Consider the following 21,354-nt stretch of genomic DNA (forward strand, 5'->3'; position numbering starts at 1 on the left):
ACGGAAGGTCTTCTACAGCATTCTGCACTCCTCACGGGGAGACTGGAGCACTGCAGACAGGAAGCTCACAGCATGACTAGGGCAGCAGCCAGAGAGCAAGCTGCTTTGTCAGCCACACCGAGAGATGCGTGTGGAACCCACACATGTTCTGGGTGTGGGGTTCTGTCCCATCCAGTGGCACTGAGAGGGAGAGGGAGAGATTGAGTCTGCTCTACTGCCTTAGCTAAGAGTCAGTTGGCTTTTAGCTCATGCGGTAGAGGCTCATGCACTAAGCTCCAAAGGTCCCAGGTTCGATCCCGCCCACCGACAACCAGGGTCTGTCGGCGTTACACGTACTAGACGCTTTGGCAATGGTCTGTCCTTCAGAGATGAGGGCTTGAAATTGGTCCTTCCGATCCTGTGGCAGATGTTCAATACATTGTGAAAATTCTGATTCTGAAGATGTGCCATCCAGTGCCTCCATTGGAGGGGCTACGGGTGTTGATACCAGCAGTCAAGTAGGTGCTGGCATTGGAGTCAGTACCAGTGGCCGAGCTTTTGTGGGAGGATGTGCTGGATTGACTTATAGGTCGGAACAGGCGGGTATGTCGGTCCCAACAGGGACATCCTTCCCTTGCGTCTTAGTAAAGACGATGCAGGCCCCTCTGTCACACGGAGGTTCTGTTGGGAGCGGAATGAGGATGGCCTGGGTGTAGTACTCCTCGAGCTGAAGTGAGTCAAGGAGTACCAGAGATGACTCAGATGAGCAGCTTGCATGTTCCTTATGCCCGCGGCCCTCAAAAGGTGCCAGATTTGGGGCTGGTGGTTTCTCTAAGGAGTCTCTGTGTCTGGAGGTCTCCGAAGGTATTGAGGTTGCTGCAAAGCAGAGCCGCTTCCCAAGAGACTTCTCGGGACGCAGAGCGCTAGAAACCCTTTCTGGCAGTACTGGACTCTTGTGCTGGAAGCAGGAGCTTCAGTGGTATCCGGAGTGGACACGAGAGCTCTGTAGTCACTGGTGCCTAGGCTGACTTTTCCCCTGTGCTTAGAATGCTTAACAGGGGACTCAAGTCTCTTCTTAGAATGTTTGGACGCCTCAGAAGTTGTCCCTTAATCTTCACTCACTGCAGCTAAAGCCAAAGACATTGCCAGAGTATTTGGCTAAAGCCAATGCAGACGGGGGGAATTGATCCTTAGGGAGCACTCCGTAAGGAGCATTGTAAGTCTGTTCTCCTTCAGCTTCCTTGAGCTACTCTTGAGCAGACCCTGCGCTTTGATGAGATGTGGGACTCTCCAAGGCAGCAGAGGCAGTTGAGTTGCCTGTCTCTGAGAGGAAAAGACCTGTGGCGGGTCTGGCATGGTTTGAAGCCCAGGTTTTGGGCCTGACTTGCAGAAGGGAGACCGCAGGCAAAGAGGCTGAGGGTAGCAGATGCCCTAGCCATGTCCAACGAAGAATGGGGGTGGCAGGTGCCAAAGGCACAAATTTGTGCCGGGGGAGAAAACCCCAAGAATACTCAAATAAAAGTAAGAAATCTAAATAAATTAAGTAAACAAAATGAGGTAACGGATAGCTAGAAGGTTAATCTACCAGACAGCACAATACTCAATCTCTAGCCACAGAAAGCTGAAAAAGAACAAGTCGTGGTGGGTCTGCCCTTCCCTACATACCCTTGTCTGGAGCACAAGGATGCGCAGGATGCAGGTGAGGACCCATGGACACTGCTGAAAAAAATCTCTGATCAAAGGCACACGGGCACCTCATGTGGCGCACCCATAGAGACAATAACTCAAAGAAGAACAAACTTATTTTGGGCTGCATAGATAGAGGCATCGCTGCACAAAGAGGTTTCGGTCTGTTTCTGTGCAACTCGGGGTAGGACATGCATTTGGTGCTAGCCATGCCATAAATTTAGCCAGGACAGAGCTGTGAAAATGATCATGGGGCTGGAGGGAAAGACTCAGTTAGGTCTATTGTATTGTGCAAGTAGATCTTCCTGTTTGGGATGCCTTGGTGGAGGGTCCATAACCCTGACAATACGCTGGTAAGAGTCTGGGGCATGGACCATGGTGGGAACAGAGCCGTGAATGCCGTAGCGTGTTTGTGAGAGTGCAGGGTGTGCTGTAGTAAGCACGGGAAGTGGAGGGAAGGGGATGGCATCAGGGGTCCTGTACAGACCCTGCGGTTTGTGGCATGGAGAGTTTCGGGAGTGGGCACAGGAGCATGGCATGGGCATGGATGGCATGGTGTCTTGCTACCATGTGGGCAGAAGCATCCTCTTGTTCCGATGCAAATTCTGTCCTGCTACTTCAACTCTGAAACATGTCCCGGCAGGGAAATTATTTTCTCCAGCTGCTGCCTGTATTTACCCATTTCCTGAGCAAGAATTAGGAATGTCAATAACACCCTTCTCCTCCCTCCAACCAAGGCTCCCTGCCTTACAACAGGAATTTGAGAATGGTATTGATAAGGAACAACAAAAATGTGTGTGTGTGGTGGTGGGGGAATGGAAGCTACTTCTCCACCTTAATTGTAGCATTCACTATCAGCCAATAGTCTAATGCAATATAATAGTTCAACAGCTACCATAAACAACAGTAAGAGCAATTACATCCATGCCATTAGACCTCCACTATAGGGAAGATTACAAAGCAGTTAGGGATGTTATCCAATCCGATCTAATCTGATTGAACCCTCCCCATACTCTGTAACTCTGATCAGATGGTTCCTTTTATGATGTGGGCAGGAAAAGAAGATATCCTAAGATGTCCTCTGGAACAGCATCTCACGCAAAGCATGACACCTCGTGCTTTGTCATGGATGAACCTGGAAAATGGTTGTCTTTGCCAGTCTGCATCTCAAACATGGGATTAGATTCTCCTTAATATATCAATGACTTTGTCACTGGACAAAAAAGGAAGTTTCCCACATCCTCTCACAAAAAAAGGAAGTTCCTAATTAAAATGTGTGTGAATTTTTGATGCTCATGAGGACATGGGAGTCTCTCCATTGACTTCAGATGACTCTGGATTAGGCACTAGTGGCATAAGAGAGAGCCAGGCGTGAGTGGGAGTAAGTACTGTGGCACCCTCCTTGGCCCACTCTGCCAGGCCACCTCCATTATGTCCCACAATCCTCCTTTCAGCTTCAGTCCTGGGCTTTTTTCGACTGTCAATCACGCTTGGCTACCTGGAGCTCTTTGGATGTAGACACATCCAGCAGGCTGAGCCCATCCAAATGATTTCACTTGGGCCTGGATGGAGATTTAAAACCTAGCTTCCCAGAGAGGAAAAGCCAGAGTGTCCACCTCCCGTGCCACTAAGCTTCGAAGCTTTTCAGCACAGAAGGGCCCTATAGCCTCATGTTTTCATGGTGGGTGGAAACTGATGCCTTCCGAGTACAGAACGGCATTAAATTCTGAATGAAATGCCTTACTGAAGAACTTAAAGATCAGACAGACATGATACAGGCTGGTTATGGAAACCCCACCAATATGGACTTTGATGGTAACCTTCCCAAACGGGACCTCGGAATCTTACTTTTGTTTCCTGGACTGCCCGCATGCTGCTGATACACTCTCAGTCTCCACGGCAACACAAGGGTGCTTTTTCACACCAATGGAGCTTATTGCTACAAGACACCATAATGTGCACTTTAGAAGGCCATTTCAAGGGCAAAAGCAGCACATCCAGCATGGGGATCTGACAGGGAGGAGGGATCAGAGCTCCAGCAGAGCACGGGAGGAGGAGGGCAGGATACATTTGGCTGCTGTCATTATACAAAAATCAAGCCAGACTATCAGAGGCACCTTTGTGTTTCTCTAGTTTTCTTAGCAAAATGTAATGTAGTGCTCCTGGGAGGTGCTGGATGGACGGTACGAGAGACTGACTGTGTATCTAGTGTATACTCGCTGTGTATCTAGGGCAAAACAGCACAGACAGCTCATGTGGCCCCCCCCACAGCTCTGCCCAACAGGCTCGACCCACAAAGGGTGTGTCTCCACTGCAGTTAGCCAGAGTTAACCACACTGGAGTTAATGCCTCCTGCGTTAGCCCAGTGGCCATAGTGCAGAATACCACTCGAGCCGCATCACAGGGTTGTTAGCAGCTGAGAGAGCTCACTCCAGTTAAATGTTCTACTGCACTTGGGATAAGGGGTTTTGTATGGGGATGGGGCTTGAGTCAGGGAAATGCTCAAGCTGTAACTCGAATTAACTCTCCAGTGGAGACAAGCCCCAAGAAATCTCATCAGATCAGCAGTTCTTGTGAGAGTCCCTCTGTTTGCGGCTGCTTCTTTATTATTATTTATTTATATTGCAGTGGTGCCTAGGTGGTCAAGAGGGAGATCAGGGCCCTTTGGTGCTCAGCACCATAGAATAAAAAGATGGTCCCTAGAACTGGATCCAGGAAACAGTCAACTCCTGATTCTGGGTCTGAGCTGAAATCTAAACCACCTTAGGTATCTCTGGATCTTGGATCTGAAAGTAAATCTTCCAGAATTCAGAGCTCAGGTTCCACTTCAGGGCCATTTCTAACTTAAATATCAGTGAGTTCTTTCCTCGCAGGCTGCCCTGGCTGTCAGGGCCACAGAACCAGTCTGTGTAGTGTTGCTCATACACCTTTAGATGACACCCACACACAAAAATAACCCAACCCCAGTGAGATGGTGAGTACAGGTGAAGGTGTAGAGTGTAACCTGCTGAAATTGGAGGTTTTGCCTTACCAGGGCCTGCTCTATGAGGAGGCAGAACAGAATAGCATTGCCCACTTCTCTGAGGCTCTGGAATACATCAGTCTTCAGCTCTGCATACTCAATGATGTCCTTCAGCTGGTGATGGAAAAACTCCAAGATTCCTAAATAGACACAAGGAGGGTAAGACGATCGGGAAAGGAAGAGCAGCAGAATCAAGCTAACCAGTGGCTTGTGCAAAGAGCCAGTCAATGCCTAATGTTTCCTGACCACTAACTGTGATCCTGGATTACTAATTATAAATAACCACCTTCTTTATGAAAGGTCTGCAACCAATGAGCCTGATTCTCCTCTCACACCTGAGTAAATAAGGAAGAACTCACTTGAGGTCAAAGGAGTTGCATAGGTGTCAAAATGATAGACAGGCATTCAGAACGGTTCTGATTCTCCTATCTTCCAAAGCTACCTGGACCAAGCAAATTTTCCTACCCACCCCATCTGCAAAAAGTTAGTGGTATTGAAAATAAACTTTACATGTATTCCTGGAATTAGTGCAGCTTTTGGGTCAGCAGCAACAAACCTATAATAATGTACTTAAAAAAACCTTGAAAGCAAAACAAAATACTTTTTTAAATGTTCCAGATCAGTGATCCATGTTTCCATATAGAAACTTTCAATTACTTGCAATGTGTAGGGTCTTTCGACATACAGTACTTCCTGTCATCGGTCACAAAACATCTGATGCAGGCTCTCATTTCCACAGCTAAAAAAGATGCATTATGGAGCCACAGTAGCTGCTCCATAATTAAAGTTGTAAGACATTTTTCTTTAAAGGCCAGATTGCAATCCCATTCCCAGCTTTCACAAGCAGGCTTCCCTTCAAATGCTGCATGTGCACATTCTAGCAACACAAGCTTTGGGGAGAGTTTGAGATTGCACCAGACAAGAGAGCTAGGAAATCTAATGTGATAAGCCTCGTGATGTTTAATTTTATGAGAATACTATATATTTATACGTTCCTAACATGTTCTTCACTCTAATGTCTAGACCAGCAGCTCTCAAACTTTTTTACTGGTGACCCCTTTCACACAGCAAGCCTCTGAATGCGAACCCCTCTTATAAATTAAAAACACTTTTTAAATATACTTAACACCATTATAAATGCTGAAGGCAAAGCGGGGTTTGGGGTGGAGGTTGACAGCTCATGACCCCCCACGTAATAACCTCGCGACCCCCTGAGGGATCCCGACCCCCAGCTTGAGAGCCTTTGATCTAGACAGTCTTATAATACATCATTTTAGGGACTTGGAGAATAAGCCAATCATTGTTTTGTTAATACCTTGTGTTTGGATTAATGCTGCATGCATGGGTGGGGAGGCATGCTACATTACCTATCCTAACACTGACCTGGAGATCCATATTCATGTCTTGGCAAGCGGCATATCTTGGGCATCACCTCTATCAATGTTTTCACATACTGCAGAATGGTGCCCTGTAACTGTCGGAGAGAAAAGGAGATAAATTAACTTGAAAGGATGAACTATAGAATCATGGAATATCAGGGTTGGAAGGGACCTCAAGAGGTCATCTAGTCCAACCCTCTGCTCAAAGCAGGACCAATCACCAACTAAATCATCCCAGCCAGGGCTTTGTCAAGCCTGACCTTAAAAACCTCTAAGGAAGGAGATTCCACCACCTCCCTAGGGAACCCATTCCAGTGCTTCACCACCCTCTTAGTGAAAAAGTTTTTCCTAATATCCAACCTAAACCTCCCCCACTGCAGCTTGAGACCATTACTCCTTTTTCTGTCATCTGGTACCACTGAGAACAGTCTAGATCCATCCTCTTTGGAACCCCCTTTCAGGTAGTTGAAAGCTGCGATCAAATCCCTCCTCATTCTTCTCTTCTGCAGACTAAACAATCTCAGTTCCCTCAGCCTCTCCTCATAAGTCATGTACTCCAGCCCCCTAATCATTTTTGTTGCCCTCTGCAGGACTCTTTGCAATTTTTCCACATCCTTCTTGTCGTTTGGGGCCCAGACTGGACACAGTACTCCAGATGAGGCCTCACCAATGAGTCTCTACTCAGAGCGCGTTCATTTTAAAGGGGCAACTTTTGTGGACTGGCTGGTGGCTACCAGAGCAGAATGCAGTTGTGATTACAAAAACCTCAAACCATGCAAAACTCGCCTGCTTTTTGCTTTCATTATACACATAAAACTTAGCCCACAAGCCTGGGGCTCTTTTATGGTTTCACCCTGAAACCAACTCATGATCTTCTGTAGTTTCCATCTGAAAGCTCAGCTCTGAGCATTTTGTTTGTTTGAACCTGAATCGCAAGCAGCATTTGGAGGTGAGAATCCAGATAGATCAAAAATAGCATAAAAAAAATCTCGCTCACAGTGGCTACAAAAATCATTCTTCAGCACAGGAAAGATTCCTTCTGCTAAAATACTGATGACAGGATGTATGCTATTGACATTTGACAGAGAGCATGCTACAGAAAAATGGAATTGCACGGGGGGGGAGGAGGGGGGGGTTAATTAGCCACTGGAGCTCTGAAGTTGTGAATTAAAATGGATAAGAGCAACCAGATTTGATGATAAAAGTATGTGCTGTAATTGAGTTATATAACTGTATCCTGTAGATATTTTATACAGGATTCTGCACTGAGCATAACTTAGCCAGTCCCAAGGCCCTTATCTTTGCTCTGACCACTATCAATTTCAGACGCTAGCCAGAGTTTTGCACACTAAGCAAACACAGCAGACCCCTCCAATCACTACTGTGTCTTATGAAAGTTAAGTGAAAACACTTTGAGATCCTCAGCTTCACACTTCTCCATTAGACAAGATCAAGATGATGCATTAATATTAGAGCCAAAAATGAACTGAAGCATTTGCAACGAATACTCTTTGCTGATCAAAAAATCTCCTCAACAAAAGCTTCTCTGGTGGAACAACATGATCAGAAATAATTTTATATGCCGTGAATTAAGGCCCGGGAACTGCACAGATAACATTTCTTCTGAACATCAGATTTATCTTCTGAGAGAAAGCAGAGAAGACAAGAAGAAAGTTGTGTCTCTTTCAGCCAGTGTTAAGAGTATCAGGTAGTGATGGACAAACTGGCATTGACAGGAACTCATCCAAACTGTCACACAAAATAGGAATCTTTTTAGAAATTAAAAAAAAAATTATGGCTCGTTTCTTTTTAATTTTCTTTAATCTCTTCCCTTCCTTTAGTTATCTAGGACCAGAAGACCCAAAATAGCACAAATGAGATTGCTCCTGTTCATCAAGATCTATCTAGGTATTTATGTGGGCCTCATCTGTGTAGAATCTGAGCACAGTCATTGATGGATTTTACCTTCAGAACATCCCTGTGAGGTAAGGAAATCCTGTCCCCATTTACAGATGGGGAACTGAAAGACAGGCTAGGTTAAATCCTTTGCTCAAGGTCACCCAAGGAGTCTGTGGTTGAACTGGTGTTTGAACCCAGGTCTCGAGTCCCAGTCCAATGCTCTTCCTCCTTGGCCATGCTCAGGAAGTGCCGATAATGCGCAAGAAGAGCCTCTTTTCATGAGGCTTATAGCCGTGTTGCCGGGCAAAAAAGGCTCGGCGGAACTTGGATCTGCTTCATGTAAATACTGTAGCCAACATCCAAAACTATCTTTGAAGTGAATGGGATTCCCTAGCACCTCTGAAAATCAGGCTATGCATACAGGGTGTCTAACTACGGATGGATGTACATACCTTAATGGGAACATTTTGGCCAAAGTATCCAAAGCCTAGGCTGATTATCTGACCCAAGGCTCCCAAAGCAGTGAGGTTTGCCTATCACTTGTCCCAGGTGCATAATTACCAAGCTTTTGACGATCTTCAGCAGCTCCTCCATCACCACTGCGATCCCTTGATAGCCTAGGAGCCGGCAGATTGTCTTGAAATGAGGAGGCCCCACGAAGTTGCGGTAGGAGCTGTAGATGTGACTGTAGGCAATGTTCAGTGGCTGAAAAATGAGAGGCACAAAGACAATTATGGGGACAGGCGCATTTGCAAGGGTGATGCCTAGTACTCTTTTCCAGGTGGTGTTTTATGTCCCACCTGTTCTGATACCTTTTACAGAAGACATAGGGAATGAATATACTCCATGGCACACTTCTCTTTTTTGGGAGGGGTCACCATGAATTTTTATTTTATGCCTCCGTTTAGAAGAGCATTTGAAACTGACACCTTTTCGTTGAATAACATCCTCAATGATAGCTGTGCAATTCTGGCTGAAGAGTTTGTTGGCCGCACAAGAGCAACAGCCTTGGCTTTTGTCTACATACCATAAAAAGAAGAACGGTTGTCTATTGAAAAATACTTGGCAACAGACGAGTAGCTATTATTGCACACTATCTCCCCATCCCTTTGTCTCACTGTGTCCTTCAGTCGAAAGCCCACTTGTCTCTTTTCTGTGTTAGCAAGAGGTCTGCATCTAAATCCTGACTGGAACTTCTGAGCGCTGCTATCACTATAACTGTTAGATATTCTTGATGAGGAACAGGGGGCAGAGGAAAGGACACAGGAACAAAGGAGGTGGGGTAATGTGCCATCAGCCCTGCAGAGCTTGTCTTGCCTTCACTTCCCTTTATGCACTATTCCTGTACCCTCTTCCCACTGCCGAGGTTCTTGTGCTCTGCTTGTTCTCTACTTCAGGCTACCCCTGCTGCAACCATGGACAGTGCTCCTAAGTGCATCTGGCTCCAGCCAATCTCTGACAATTATTGTTAATTACGGTAGCACCTAGGAACTCCAAGCAAGGCTCAGGCCCCCACAGGTGCTGTACAGACAGGTAACAAAGTCCCTGCCCCAGTCTGAGTGTTGGACGGGATGTGACAAATGGACAAAACAGACAAATAGGGTGAAGGAAGATGGGAGGAGGCGGTTGCAAAATGAACAGCATTTAGCAAATGAACAGAAGTCTTTGCTTGGCATGTGCCTCACTAAACAACTATAACGTAGGAGAGGAGGAACTACTGGTAAGCAAACAGCATGGGAAAGGACATGAACCAGTCTCTCTCTGTGTCCTGTAGGTGTCAATGTAGGACTCTGTAGTTTTCTTGGTATTTATCCATGTGTGATTGTGGGCTAATGTCTGAATTTGGCCCTGTGGGTGGGTTGATGTCTCAAAATGGAACGTGCGGTTTAGTCTGGCTCCTGGCACAAAATGAATTTCCATTTGGTCTTAGAATAGCCTTGGAAACATGGAGCGTGCTGCAGAGCTTTTTGTCTCTAGAATATTGGTTGGATCTAAGCAGCATCGAGAGAAGCCGAAGGAAGAGGAAGAGGAAATTAATTCAATTGTGCAATCTGAAAAGGACACCAAGTCAGTTTAACTGAATCAGCAGAATGCTGTGCGTGCCAGGGGCTTGCTCTGAAAAAGACACGTTTGCATCAGGGTTTGGCACCATAAGAAAAGGACTGTGTTCTCACTTCCTCTGCCCCCCTTCCCATTACAATAATTGGAGAATATATTTGGCTCTGCTTACTGATGCAGCAAACAACATCTGGCACAAAGTGTCTCTCCCAGTGAAATGCCAATGAGCCCCCTGCCTGTCTTTGGTTAACCAAAGAGATGAGAAAGCAGAGGGGAGGACATTTTTCTGCAGACATGACAAAGGGTCAGGTATATACTGTACTCTAATGGGATTCCCTGCCGTTCCAGTAATGGAGCACATCTTATCCACCTTTGGCTATGCTACAAGAGGGCGAGAAGTGATGCCCTGCCTGCCAGCAAGAGAAGAAGAGTGTGCAGAAGTGGCAGAACAGGACAAATCAAGAATACTCTCAGAAGTCACTGCTTCCACCATCTGCCACACACGTGCTGGTGCTAGCCAGGAGATAAATACAGTTATCCTGCAGCTCTGGTGGTCTTACATGCCCTCAGCCCACTGAGCCATCTCTCACAGACTAATTCTAACATTACAAATCTCTGAGCAGCTACAAAAGCGTGGCATTTTTAAAAAAAACACCATTTCCCCCTTTCTCTCCCAAAGGCAGAATTTCTACTCCCCAACACAATACTCATTTGCTCACTTGTCAATTACTTAATCAACAAATTAACCATCCTCATCATTTTGTTTAGACCAACAGACTCCTGTCTCTGTTCCAAAACCCACTTGCCAATTGGAACTATTAAGAACTAGGTGAAAAGGGCTATGTCATTTGGAATCCAGGAATTCCCCTCTTCCTATGGGATAAGGCCCAGTTAGCTTGCAAGATGCCATACCCAGAGAATTATGTATGGAAAAGTTATTGTAGGTAACTTATAGAAGTGTCTAAACTGCATCCATCAACATTTTTCTCTTTTACCAAGGCCTGTATAGCAGGACACATGGTAATTAGGAGACTGGTCCATAGCCTATTGAAGTAAATGAAAAGGCAGCCATTGACTTCAATGACAAAAATAGTACCAGTAAACGTTTTCATAAACTCTTTAAAGTAGCAGAAGCATGATGTGTGACTGCTGCAGCACTACATTTTATCTGACATGCAGGAGTGATGCAATCATCCCAAAGTCCTGCCAATAAACCTGTTATGCCAGGTCACAGCTAATTATAGTAGCATCCTGTTGCTGTAGCTTTTGCAACATATCATGACAGCCATGTTGGACATGTGTGAAACATACTGCTGTGCAGACCGGGTACGTGAACAGGGAGAAGGGAAGCCCCAGCTCACTGCCATGCTTTCCCTATAGATTTATCTGCACACAGAGGCATTGTGTGCCCTGCATTTTCCATGTCTTTCTAGCACTAGCTACTAGCATGGGGACTTGGGGTCCAGTCCAGGCCAAGCGGTGCTGGGAGTCTGAGGGTCCTGGGGAGCAATGGCGAGAACCTGAGCTGTCCCCCCTGACAGCTGACAGATAAGACTGCAGTGTCATGTGAGCTTGTCAACAATGGTGGATTTTCCAAAGCCTAACTCTGCTTCCAGTAACATCAGTGAGAGCTGACTTCAACGGGAATGGAGCTGGGACAATGCTGAGTGTTTTAAACATCCCACTCCATGTCTCGTGATGGGCCTTTGCTTTGCCGGAGTGGATCCCACTGCTCTTGTCGCACAGCTCCCCATCAAGGGTCTGTCTGCCCTAAAATTATACACCTGCAGTTGGCCCGCGTGGCAGCTGACTTGGGCTCACGGGGCATGGGCTTCAGGGGCTATGAAACTGCAGAGCTCAGACTCTTGGTTTAACTGCAGCATAGGCAGTGGGATACCAATGTCGTTCCTGTTTCCTCCCATGAAGACACCTATTCACACTTCTTGCTAACAGGAGCTCAAGATGGCTCTTTGGGAACATGATGATTCCTGTGATGGGGCAGCACTGCCATCAAAGAGCAATTCCATTGATGGCCCCCTCCCTGGGATGGAGACCTGTTCTCTTCACGTGCAGCATTAGCATTCCAATAGCCTCCCACCTCTCCAGCTGTCATCCCACTTCCACATTGCTTCCGGTGACCAGTGACTAACAGAGCTGGAAAGAAGCTTTTAAAGTTTACTTTTCCTTAAAAGGGAAGGGGGCACTAGCACTGAAGCTGCAACCTCAATCCCCATTTAATTGGACACTTCGAGAAAATCTATTTTATAACGTGTGTTGCCTGCCAGCAAAACAGGATGATTCATTCCTTTCTGTTTGAAAGATGACGTAAGTTCCACCAAGCTTTCTGCAAAGCGGTGCTGTCATAAAAGGTGTGCATCTACTAATAATACCATGGCTTTGAGCAATTAAAACATAACTCCATTTAGGGTGAAATGCACAGCTTCGGTTAAAGAATATAGGAGGTAAGTGTATTTTAAGACAAGACAGCTGAACATGCAAGCTGGCTTCATAGTACCATCCATTCCCTCACACAGGCCCTCGGCCTGCAGCCCCTCTGAGCTCTGTGTGCCAGGTGAGTGGCAGCCTGCTCCTCCCCCGGGGTGATGCAGCTCATGATCAAACACGCATCATAAAGCTCTGCTGTTCCAAGCCGAGGAGCCTTTGGCTTGGGGGCCAGCCAACAGCAGCAGAACAGGGCACGTAGCCAGGCTGCTTGCATGGTACAGGTGTTTGGGCCAGGAGGCTGGGAATGCAGACAGACTGAGATGTGCAGAGATGGGTCTTGTTCCCACAGTCTCAGAATCCAAAGGAAATAGCAGTCGGTCTCCCTTTGCCATGCGCCTGAGAGAGCGTGGTGGGAAAATCCCCATTCCACCTTAGGAACTGCCGAGGTGATCAACTATTGCTGGGATTCCTGAGCACACGAGTTAGCAGCAGGTGTAGTAGGTCATTTGCAAGTCTGCAGGCCCACTGCTTGTTGTCACGAGTCCCAGTCTGTGCTTGACAGCTCGCCTTCGAGTGAAAGAATTCTATCAGGCCTCAAGCTGTAGACAGAAAAAAAAATGCCACACACCCGAACCCTCTTGAAAATGAACTTCTAACGAAAAACCTTGCTAGGCAACCGAGTTCACCTCCTGCAATAGGAGAGCCCAGTCCCTTCCTGTAGGAGATTCATCACATTGAACTGATACTATCCTGTTTCTCAGCCAAAGGGCCAAAAACTCTCCTCCAGAAAACATAAATGCCCAGTCCCATTTGGTATCCACGGCACATACACAGCACAGAAAATAGGTCCTTTGTGAAGGGATGTGCCCAGATGGTTTTATCTTAATGTGACAATGCTATAGGCTGCTGTTGTTATTTATCGGGAATGGAGTTCTCAGTACAGAAGGATAGTGGGGAACACACCTGGAGTTTTCCTAGCACTGGCTGTGATGCACTCTGGATAGCACAAGAACGTTCCTTTCATCTGAGGTGATCGCAAGCCCAGCTGAGCAGAAATTGTGATCAATGTGTCACCATTGGAGCTTCCACTATGGAAAATGTGCTGCCAATGGCCGACTTCTCACTGAAAACACTATTTTCCTGTTCCCTGCTGCCCAATCTGGGCTTTGGAGTGACAGACCAGGTACCACCTCCTGAAACACACATAGCAAGCCCTGGAGGATAAACAGCTCCAGCTGCTAGCGCCACTTGCTGGACCCACAATCCAGAAGCCCTTGTACAGCTGCTGAATATATACAACCAGAAAACATTGTGACTAACAGCATTTGGGTACAATTACTATTTATATAATCTATAGCATCACAGGCACACAGAGCTCTTTGAAGGCATCTGCAAGACAGGTTAATTAACTCAGGCGAGTGGGTCAGATCATGCAAAAAAGCTAATGATTTCCACTGAACCTATCATGATCCTGATTCTGGAGGTGCTGAGAGGAGGACAGGAGCACATTAATATACATGAACGATGCATGATCAGAAGCGTTAATAAAGCTAAGCAGCAGTTAACAAGCAGAGAAGTGAGCTGTTGGTAATTTTACCTGCTCTGTGTAGGAGCCTTGGGAACCCATTGCTGCAGCCTGAATACAGCTGAATTTTATAACAGGCTAAACAGTGGAGAATGGCTTGATTTCTACTAAACACTTGGAGCCAGATTGTTAAAGGTATGTAGGTGCCTAACTCCCATAGTCAGGTGTCAGGTGCCTAAATCCCTTTTACAACATGTCTTTTATTCTGTTTCCTACTTCTGGAAAAATAATGAAACTCTTTCCTCCTTCCCTGGGTGCCCAGGTCTAAGAACTGACTATCGCTCATGGGATATGGTTGTCTGAGTTCCTCCCCACTTTCTGTCGCAGAGTGGATCTCCATAGTACCTGTCTTTGATGTGTGTTGGAACATAGTCACCCGACTGAACTTTAATGCAACCCACCAATTCAGGGGTGGGCAAACTTTTTGGCCTGAGGGTCACATCGGGATTCCAAAACTGTATAGAGGACCGGGTAGGGAAGGCTGTGCCTCCCCAAACAGCCTGGCTCCTGCCCACTATCTGCCCCACCCCTGCTCTTTGTCCCCTGACCGCCCCCTCCCAGGATCACCTGCCCCTAACCGCCCCCCGGGACCCCACCCCGTATTGAACCCCCCCTGCTCCCTGTCCCGCCGTCCAGAGTGCGGACGGCATGGCAAGCTGAGGCTGCAAGAGAGGGCGGACAGCAGGGTAGGGGCCGAGAACTAGCCTCCCTGGCCAGCAGCTCAAGGGCCGGGCAGGATGATCCCGTGGGCTGGATGTGGCCCGCAGGCCACACTTTGCCCACCTCTGCACCAATCCATGGAATTCTAACTGATGCATTCGGACCATGGACTTTCTCGAGGGTAGGTTGACTCTGACAAGTGACTCATTACAGCAGCACGGTGAGGTTATACATATATTAATACATATATTTACCACAAATTAGCAGGGCCTCCTTTGAGAAGCCACATCCCTGCTTGGGTATAAAACAGCAACAAAAGAATTCTGACTCAGAGACACCCCCACACATTCACAACCCGAGTTCTTATTTAACTATAACAAGGGAGATCAGCAAACTAAGGAAGAGCTTTGGCAGGGTTAGAGACTCTCCTGCTCTAAGGCATGGGCTGACCTCTTACTTCTGGGGGTCCAAGAGAAATTTCGGGAGGGGAAAGGGCAGGCAGCAGGTTATCACATCACTGCTTCTTGCCCCTTCGCTAGAAACAGTTGGTACTGGCCACTGGCGGAGACGCCATCCTGGATTAGATGGGACCTTGTTTGATCAGTGGGGCTATTCCTATGCTCCTATATAAGATAGAGAAACTAAACTTTTCATTGTCTCCTGTTTCTAGAACAAAGGCTATTGATGAACAACCAAAGTATAATTCTGACATGACTGCAGGCAGGGAAGCCAGTTGAACTCAGCCTTGCAGGAGCCGTGGTGACAGAGTCCCTTTGCATTGCACCATCCCTCTGTACCCTGTGTTCTTCTTGCCAGCTTTCCTCCCTGCAGGCAGGACTGTGCTTGGCTGGCAGCATGAAGCCAGAGAAGTACCTTTTCCACCTCTGCCCCTGAAGGGAGGGCCTGAAGCCAGGTGAGAGCTCTTTCACTTTCATCTAGTCAGTGAGTACTTCCCTCCCTGCTCTGGCAATGGCTGTTTGATGGACACAGAAGGGAGGCTGCTTGACCTTGGAAGATAAAGCTAAAATGTCAAGCAATGGGATGACTAAGTGGAGAGCAGGGGCTGCAGATTTTTCCTGATATAAAATAGTTCTTTACTCTCCACATTGCCTGGTGTGTTCACTCGCTGCTGACACTTGAAGGCGTGCTCACAGACTGCAGACTCAGTTCCAGGGACTGAGAACTCCAGACACTGGATCACAATGTTTGAGGAGGAAAGTTCTAATTCAGAGCAAGCTCCTTTACCGCTCTGCTTCAGACAGCATTGAGACACTGCCTGGAAGTGCTGGGTCCATTATGCAGGTTTCTTCTTCCCCCCTTTATCTTTAGGCTAGGCAGAATTTGATTTTTATTTTGTTATCACTTTGACAGATAAATCCATATTTATTTTTATACATGTTTTTATTTTGATCTACTGAAATTTTCACAGTTGTGGGAAATTATGCGGATGGTCGGACACTGGAGGGTGTCAGACAATAATGATTTAATGATGGTAGACATCGAGATTACAAAAGTTAAAGCTTTATAACAGTTAAAACATAAGTTGTCAATACCACATGGCAAAATATACAAAGTGAATATCCTTAAATCAAAATCTAACAAGTTCTCAAGCAGCATTTTTCTTACTTTGCCTGTCTGTACATTTCAATTATTATCGATGGAAGTATTATTTTGTCCACTTGCATGTGTGTATGGCGAAATTGACGTTTACCTACATTTACCGATAAAAATCGAATGCTTCCAAACCTATTTATCACCAGTGACTCAGACAGCTTACACTGTGCACATCTTACATTTGCCTTCCCCTCTTTTCCTCTAACCAGATGGGATGCAGTCATTTCTAGGCCCCTGTGGCTATGATTTCTGAAAGGAGCCTGCCTAGATCCCATTAAAATTCAATAGAAGTTGGATGCTTTTGAAAATCGCAGCCAGAGCTGTTTCCAGTCAGAGCGCAGTACCTGGAGAAAAGATCAGCTGATGCCACTGTAGCCTGGGCGAAGGACAGAGCGTCAGCTAGATTTTCCTGACAGTTTAAAAGTCACCGAGATCTTAAGGTGAAAGACAAGTCACTAAGTGATAGAGTTTTAACAGGTGACACTTTGCTTTACTGGAAATAGTATTTTACATTTACATACGGCAGCATCTCTGACCCTGAAGAATCCCCAAATACTTCCCAGAGCACCCCAGAAAGGTTGGCACCTCAGAGTGAGCGGGTGGCAGTACCTTACCTCGCTATAGAGCTGGGATAAGGCACTGCACCAATCCCCATCCTCTTACTAAAAAGCACATTGGGAACCTCAGCATCTCATCTGAAAGTGTCCTGCATGGAACCCAATGTGTCGTTCTTGGGATTTGAACCTGGAAGTAGAAAAAGCAAACGCCTGTATGTGCAGGTATATTTCCTCAGCCTGAATCAAAACCCTTTTCTTTTAGATTCTGGTGCGGCTGCTGCTGAAATGCTGTGTCCAGTTCCAGTGTCCACAATGCAAGAAGGGTGTTAATAAATCAGAGAGGATTAAGAGAGGATTAAAAGATTAGAAAATCTGCCTTATCGTGATAGACTCAAGGAGTGCAGTTGAGTTCACTTAACAGAGAGACAGTTAAGGGTTTACTTGACCTACATGGCATAAGTACCTCCGTAGAATCAGAATCACAGAAATGTAGGACTGGAAGGGACCTTGATAGGACAGATTTGTTCAAAGGGGAACAAATATTTAATAAAGGGCTCTTTAATCTAGCAGCAAAAAGTCTAATGCAATGCTCACAATGGTCCCTTCTGGCCTTGGAATCTATGAACCTATGAATGCCATTTAGAGAACCAAGAATGGTGCTGAGACAAAAGGAGGCAGGGAGCTGGCTGGCTGCAGTCGCTTTCCTGCTAATTAGCCCCCATTTAAAAAAAAAAAAAAGCCAGAAAACATAGCTACCACGTCTGGTTCTTTCAGCTTCACGGACAAATCCTTCTCCCAGACAAAAGCTTTTAGGGACAGCACTCACCAATTCACTGAAAGAGGCTTGAATACAGTTTCCTATTGGTTGCTATGGTGAGTGATGATGCAATCAAAGAAGGGTATAATACAAGACTATGGAGTGGTGATGGATTTAATCAGCCCACAAGCAAGGGAGTTATCCAGGGATTCTGGCTGTGGAGAGGAAGGCAAGGCATCGCGAGCTGATTCATGCCTCAAGACTGAACATTTACTGGCCACTGCTTAAGATAAATGCCGAGAAAGGTAAATAGCTTTTTTATGACTGTGGCTACTCTGTTATGTGTGCATGTGTTTAGCTGTTCATGAGAGGAAAGTTGGATACAGAGCAGTTGTTAAGATGAGATGTTTCTTGAATGAAAGAAGAACGTGGGAAAAGAGAAAAAGCAAATTAAAAGAGAGAAAATCCAGATGGATAGCTTTAGTCTGGTTAGCAAAGAAGTAAATATTGCCTACAGCAGGGAGAGAAGAGCTGAACATTTCTGCTTTATAGAAATGAATTTGTACAGATGAATTGATCCTGCAGTGAAGTTAGGACAGGGACTACGTGACCCACTAGAGGGGCCCTCCCAAAATAATCCCTGACTGAAGCTAAACGGTAGATTTCAATAAAATTCACTTGGTGAAAAAGCATGGTGGTAAAAGTCTATTTCTGACTAAATTTTATTATTTTGACTACTGTTATTTAATTTATTTGTATTTCAGTAGCAAGCAAGTTCCCCAATCAGGTTCCCTGATTGGCACAACATGTGGCATATCGGCAGACCTGGTGCTTTCTAAAGCAACAAGTTAGCGACTAAAAATGCAGTGAGTGCTTAGGCAAATCCGACAGTCCCCGTGCACTCTTCCAGTGAGTGCTAAGGAACTTTGATTTACAGTCCAAATGTTTACTGGAAGATCAAGCAAGAGAAACACTTGTGTTGAACTAACTACTAGTTAAAGTTAACCAAATTTGCAATGTTCTTTACATTCCTAGGGGAGCATAAACTTCTGGCTAGAAACCGAGCAACGAGGTGCAGAGGTTTAATGTCTGATCTGAGCACCAGGGAAAAACCCACGACCCATTTGTTATTTCGGACAGGGGACTTTCTGGTCATGAGGTGGGATGGTCTAATGGTTCGGGTATCAGCCTGAGACTTGGGAGACTCACGTTCAATTCCTTGCTTTGCTACGTACTTCGTGTCTGACCTTGAGAAAGTCACTTAGCCTCTCTCTGTCTCAGTTTCCCCATCTGTAGAATGGGGACAATAGCACTGTCTTACTGTACAGGGCTGTTGGGAAGGCAAATATATTGAAGACTGTGAGGTGATAGGTACTATATAATTATCTAAGACAGAGGTGAGAGTGCTATTGGCAGAACTGTACTGATACGTGCAAATGCTGAATTTATCAGTTCTATTCTAGTGTACCAGGATGATGGGGAATAACCATTGCCACTGAACTGCACAGTCCCACCGATAATACTGGGACTGATAGAAAGCTATTGAATTTTTGACATTTCTATGAAAAGGTTTGCCTTTTTTTTCCCACAAAACTTTTTTTCTCTGTTTTTTTTTGGCCAGCAAATTTTAAAAATACAAAATGTCAGTAATAAATCTTCCCGTAAAGCTTTGAACGTTTTTCACAAACATGTCTCTGCATTTTCCACCTAGCTTTAGCTATTAAGAATTCCCTTTTACATCTGAAGACCATATGGGCCTGACAGAATGCGCCTGGTAGTCAGTGGAAAGAGCCCAGCTGATTCAGTAGGCTTTGGCTCAGGCCCAGTATATTAAGCATTTCCTTGCTTTTGCTTTCAGAGCCACAATGAACATTGAAGTCTGCAACATCTCTGACACAAGAGCCACCGTCTCCTGGTCCACAAACAACCCCTGCCCCGAGAATTATTACCATATCATGTACAGTCCCAACTGGAACAGCATCTTCGCAGGCTACTTGCGCCAGAACTTCCAGCGTGAGGAGAGGGTCCCCCACTCCCATAGCTCCCTGGTCCTTCACAGACTCACTCCCTCCACCGTCTACATCCTGTGCATCACATGTAAAAACTCCTACCCCTCCAGCAACCATTGCACAATCTTCCACACCCTCGACCAGCACCCGCTGGCTTTGCGTGGCTTGAAGCAGGAATCTGCCACTTCCATGTGGATCGTGAGCAGCCTATTGCTCCTCTGCTTTACGGCCTTCTTGGTCTATGGCTGCTTGCAGTTCTGGTCCTCAAGGTGCCAAAAAGTATCAAGGCTGGGGCAGTACAGTGCCAACCCAGAGAGGGAAGCGGGTGAACAGACAAGTTCGCCTGAGGGGACTCGGAGCACCAGAATGAAGGAGAAGCTGTTGGAAGTCCCCATGACGGCTGTCCTAATGAGGAGTTCCAGTTTCACAACAGAGAGCCCGTATAGGTCCCCCCATTGCTTCTTTCCCATCCAAAGCAGTGATGACAAAAGGGCCATCCTACCTCAGCACGGGTACAAATGAAAGGGAAATAAAAGGAGCTCCCAGCATGGGGAATGCCTAGCAATTTGTTTTTTCATTTCAGTGAGGCTGCTCTCATGCTGCAGATGTTGACCTGACATGCATCGGTGTTCTTACTACAGTGCCCTGGGATGGAACTTGGGGTGGAAAATGGCAGCCACGGGCGACAATTTTTGCCAAATTAGAAAAAAAAAATCAGTTCCATTCTATACTTGAGAGTAAGTTTAAGAAATCAGTAAAAATCAAGCCCCTAGGAAATTAAGGCCAAATTCAACTCTCAGTAAACTTCCCTTCAGTGGAGTGACTCCCAGTTTACACCAGAGTAGCAGACATGATATGTATTTGGGGAGGTACAGAGTGGAATAAAGACACTGGAGTTAACTTGTTTAGAAACAACCCTTTCTGCCTAGTTGAGGATCACTGACATTTGAGCACATTGGCTACACAACAGGACAGTCAGTGATCTGCACACTAAGACCAAGTCACACAACAGGCTCTCGGGATGCCATCACATTGAAAACACACCATTCCTGACAGGCTCACAGTCCATTTCCAGCTGGGCAGCTATCCACATCCCCAAATCACCACCACAACTGGCACCCCTTGACAGCAGGCACTCCCTGCAGAAAGGGCCAGGTTTACATGGACTCAAGAGATGGAACTAAACTGCAGGCCTGATCCTGCTTACTTTGATGTCAAAGGTAAAACTTCCCTAGACTTTAATGGGAGACAGCACAAGTCCTGGGACTGTTACAGTCATGCCCTGCAGTGCAGCTGCCTGTGCTGTACTTAGTCACTGGGGACCAAATCCTGAGAAGGCCTCAGTACCTGCAACTCTCATGGACTTCGCTAGCTCTACAGTCACCTCACAGGGTTGGCCCTGGTTAGGGGACTTCAGTCTTCAGGGCACCTTTCACCTACAGAATTGCTTAAAGGGAAAACCAATCAGCCTTTTTAGGTGGGGTTATGGGTAGCTTGAGGCTCTAGGAAAGGAATATTGAGTCATCTACTTCTAGGTCACTAGACAAGCCTGCAATGCCACTGCACGTGTTGTATCTGTGCTGTGCAGTCATCTCACAGGGCCTTCAGTCACCTTTCCCTGGTAATAAAAGTCACTACCATTATCTCCCAGGCCCCTAGTTCTGTGTGAACAAGGCTGCCATATACATCTGATTGACAGATTGC

At 46.2% G+C, this 21,354-nt stretch overlaps 2 protein-coding genes across 3 annotated transcripts in view; one reads left to right on the plus strand and one right to left on the minus strand.

Annotated features, from left to right (window-relative positions):
• The window catches only part of CYFIP2 (cytoplasmic FMR1 interacting protein 2), a 75,873-nt gene that overhangs the window by 11,764 nt on the left and 42,755 nt on the right, over window positions 1-21,354 (minus strand). For both annotated transcript variants that reach the window (XM_050961280.1, XM_050961279.1), the window contains exons 24-26: window positions 8,527-8,670; window positions 6,071-6,161; window positions 4,697-4,827 (exon numbers count right to left, since the gene is read on the minus strand). In XM_050961280.1, coding sequence (XP_050817237.1) covers window positions 4,697-4,827; window positions 6,071-6,161; window positions 8,527-8,670 — 366 coding nt within the window. The remainder of the gene's footprint in view (window positions 1-4,696; window positions 4,828-6,070; window positions 6,162-8,526; window positions 8,671-21,354) is intronic.
• FNDC9 (fibronectin type III domain containing 9) lies at window positions 17,697-21,342 on the plus strand. Its single transcript, XM_050961337.1, has 2 exons — window positions 17,697-17,946; window positions 19,500-21,342. The coding sequence occupies exon 2, from the start codon at window positions 19,507-19,509 to the stop codon at window positions 20,170-20,172; it is 666 nt and encodes a 221-aa protein (XP_050817294.1). The 5' UTR covers window positions 17,697-17,946; window positions 19,500-19,506; the 3' UTR covers window positions 20,173-21,342.

The sequence above is a fragment of the Gopherus flavomarginatus genome, chromosome 7 (assembly GCF_025201925.1).
Source record: "Gopherus flavomarginatus isolate rGopFla2 chromosome 7, rGopFla2.mat.asm, whole genome shotgun sequence".
Lineage (NCBI taxonomy): Eukaryota > Metazoa > Chordata > Testudines > Testudinidae > Gopherus > Gopherus flavomarginatus.

Coding starts and splice junctions, on each gene's coding strand:
- FNDC9 (XM_050961337.1), top strand. CDS start 19,507: ATGAACATTGAAGTCTGCAACATCTCTGACACAAGAGCCACCGTCTCC.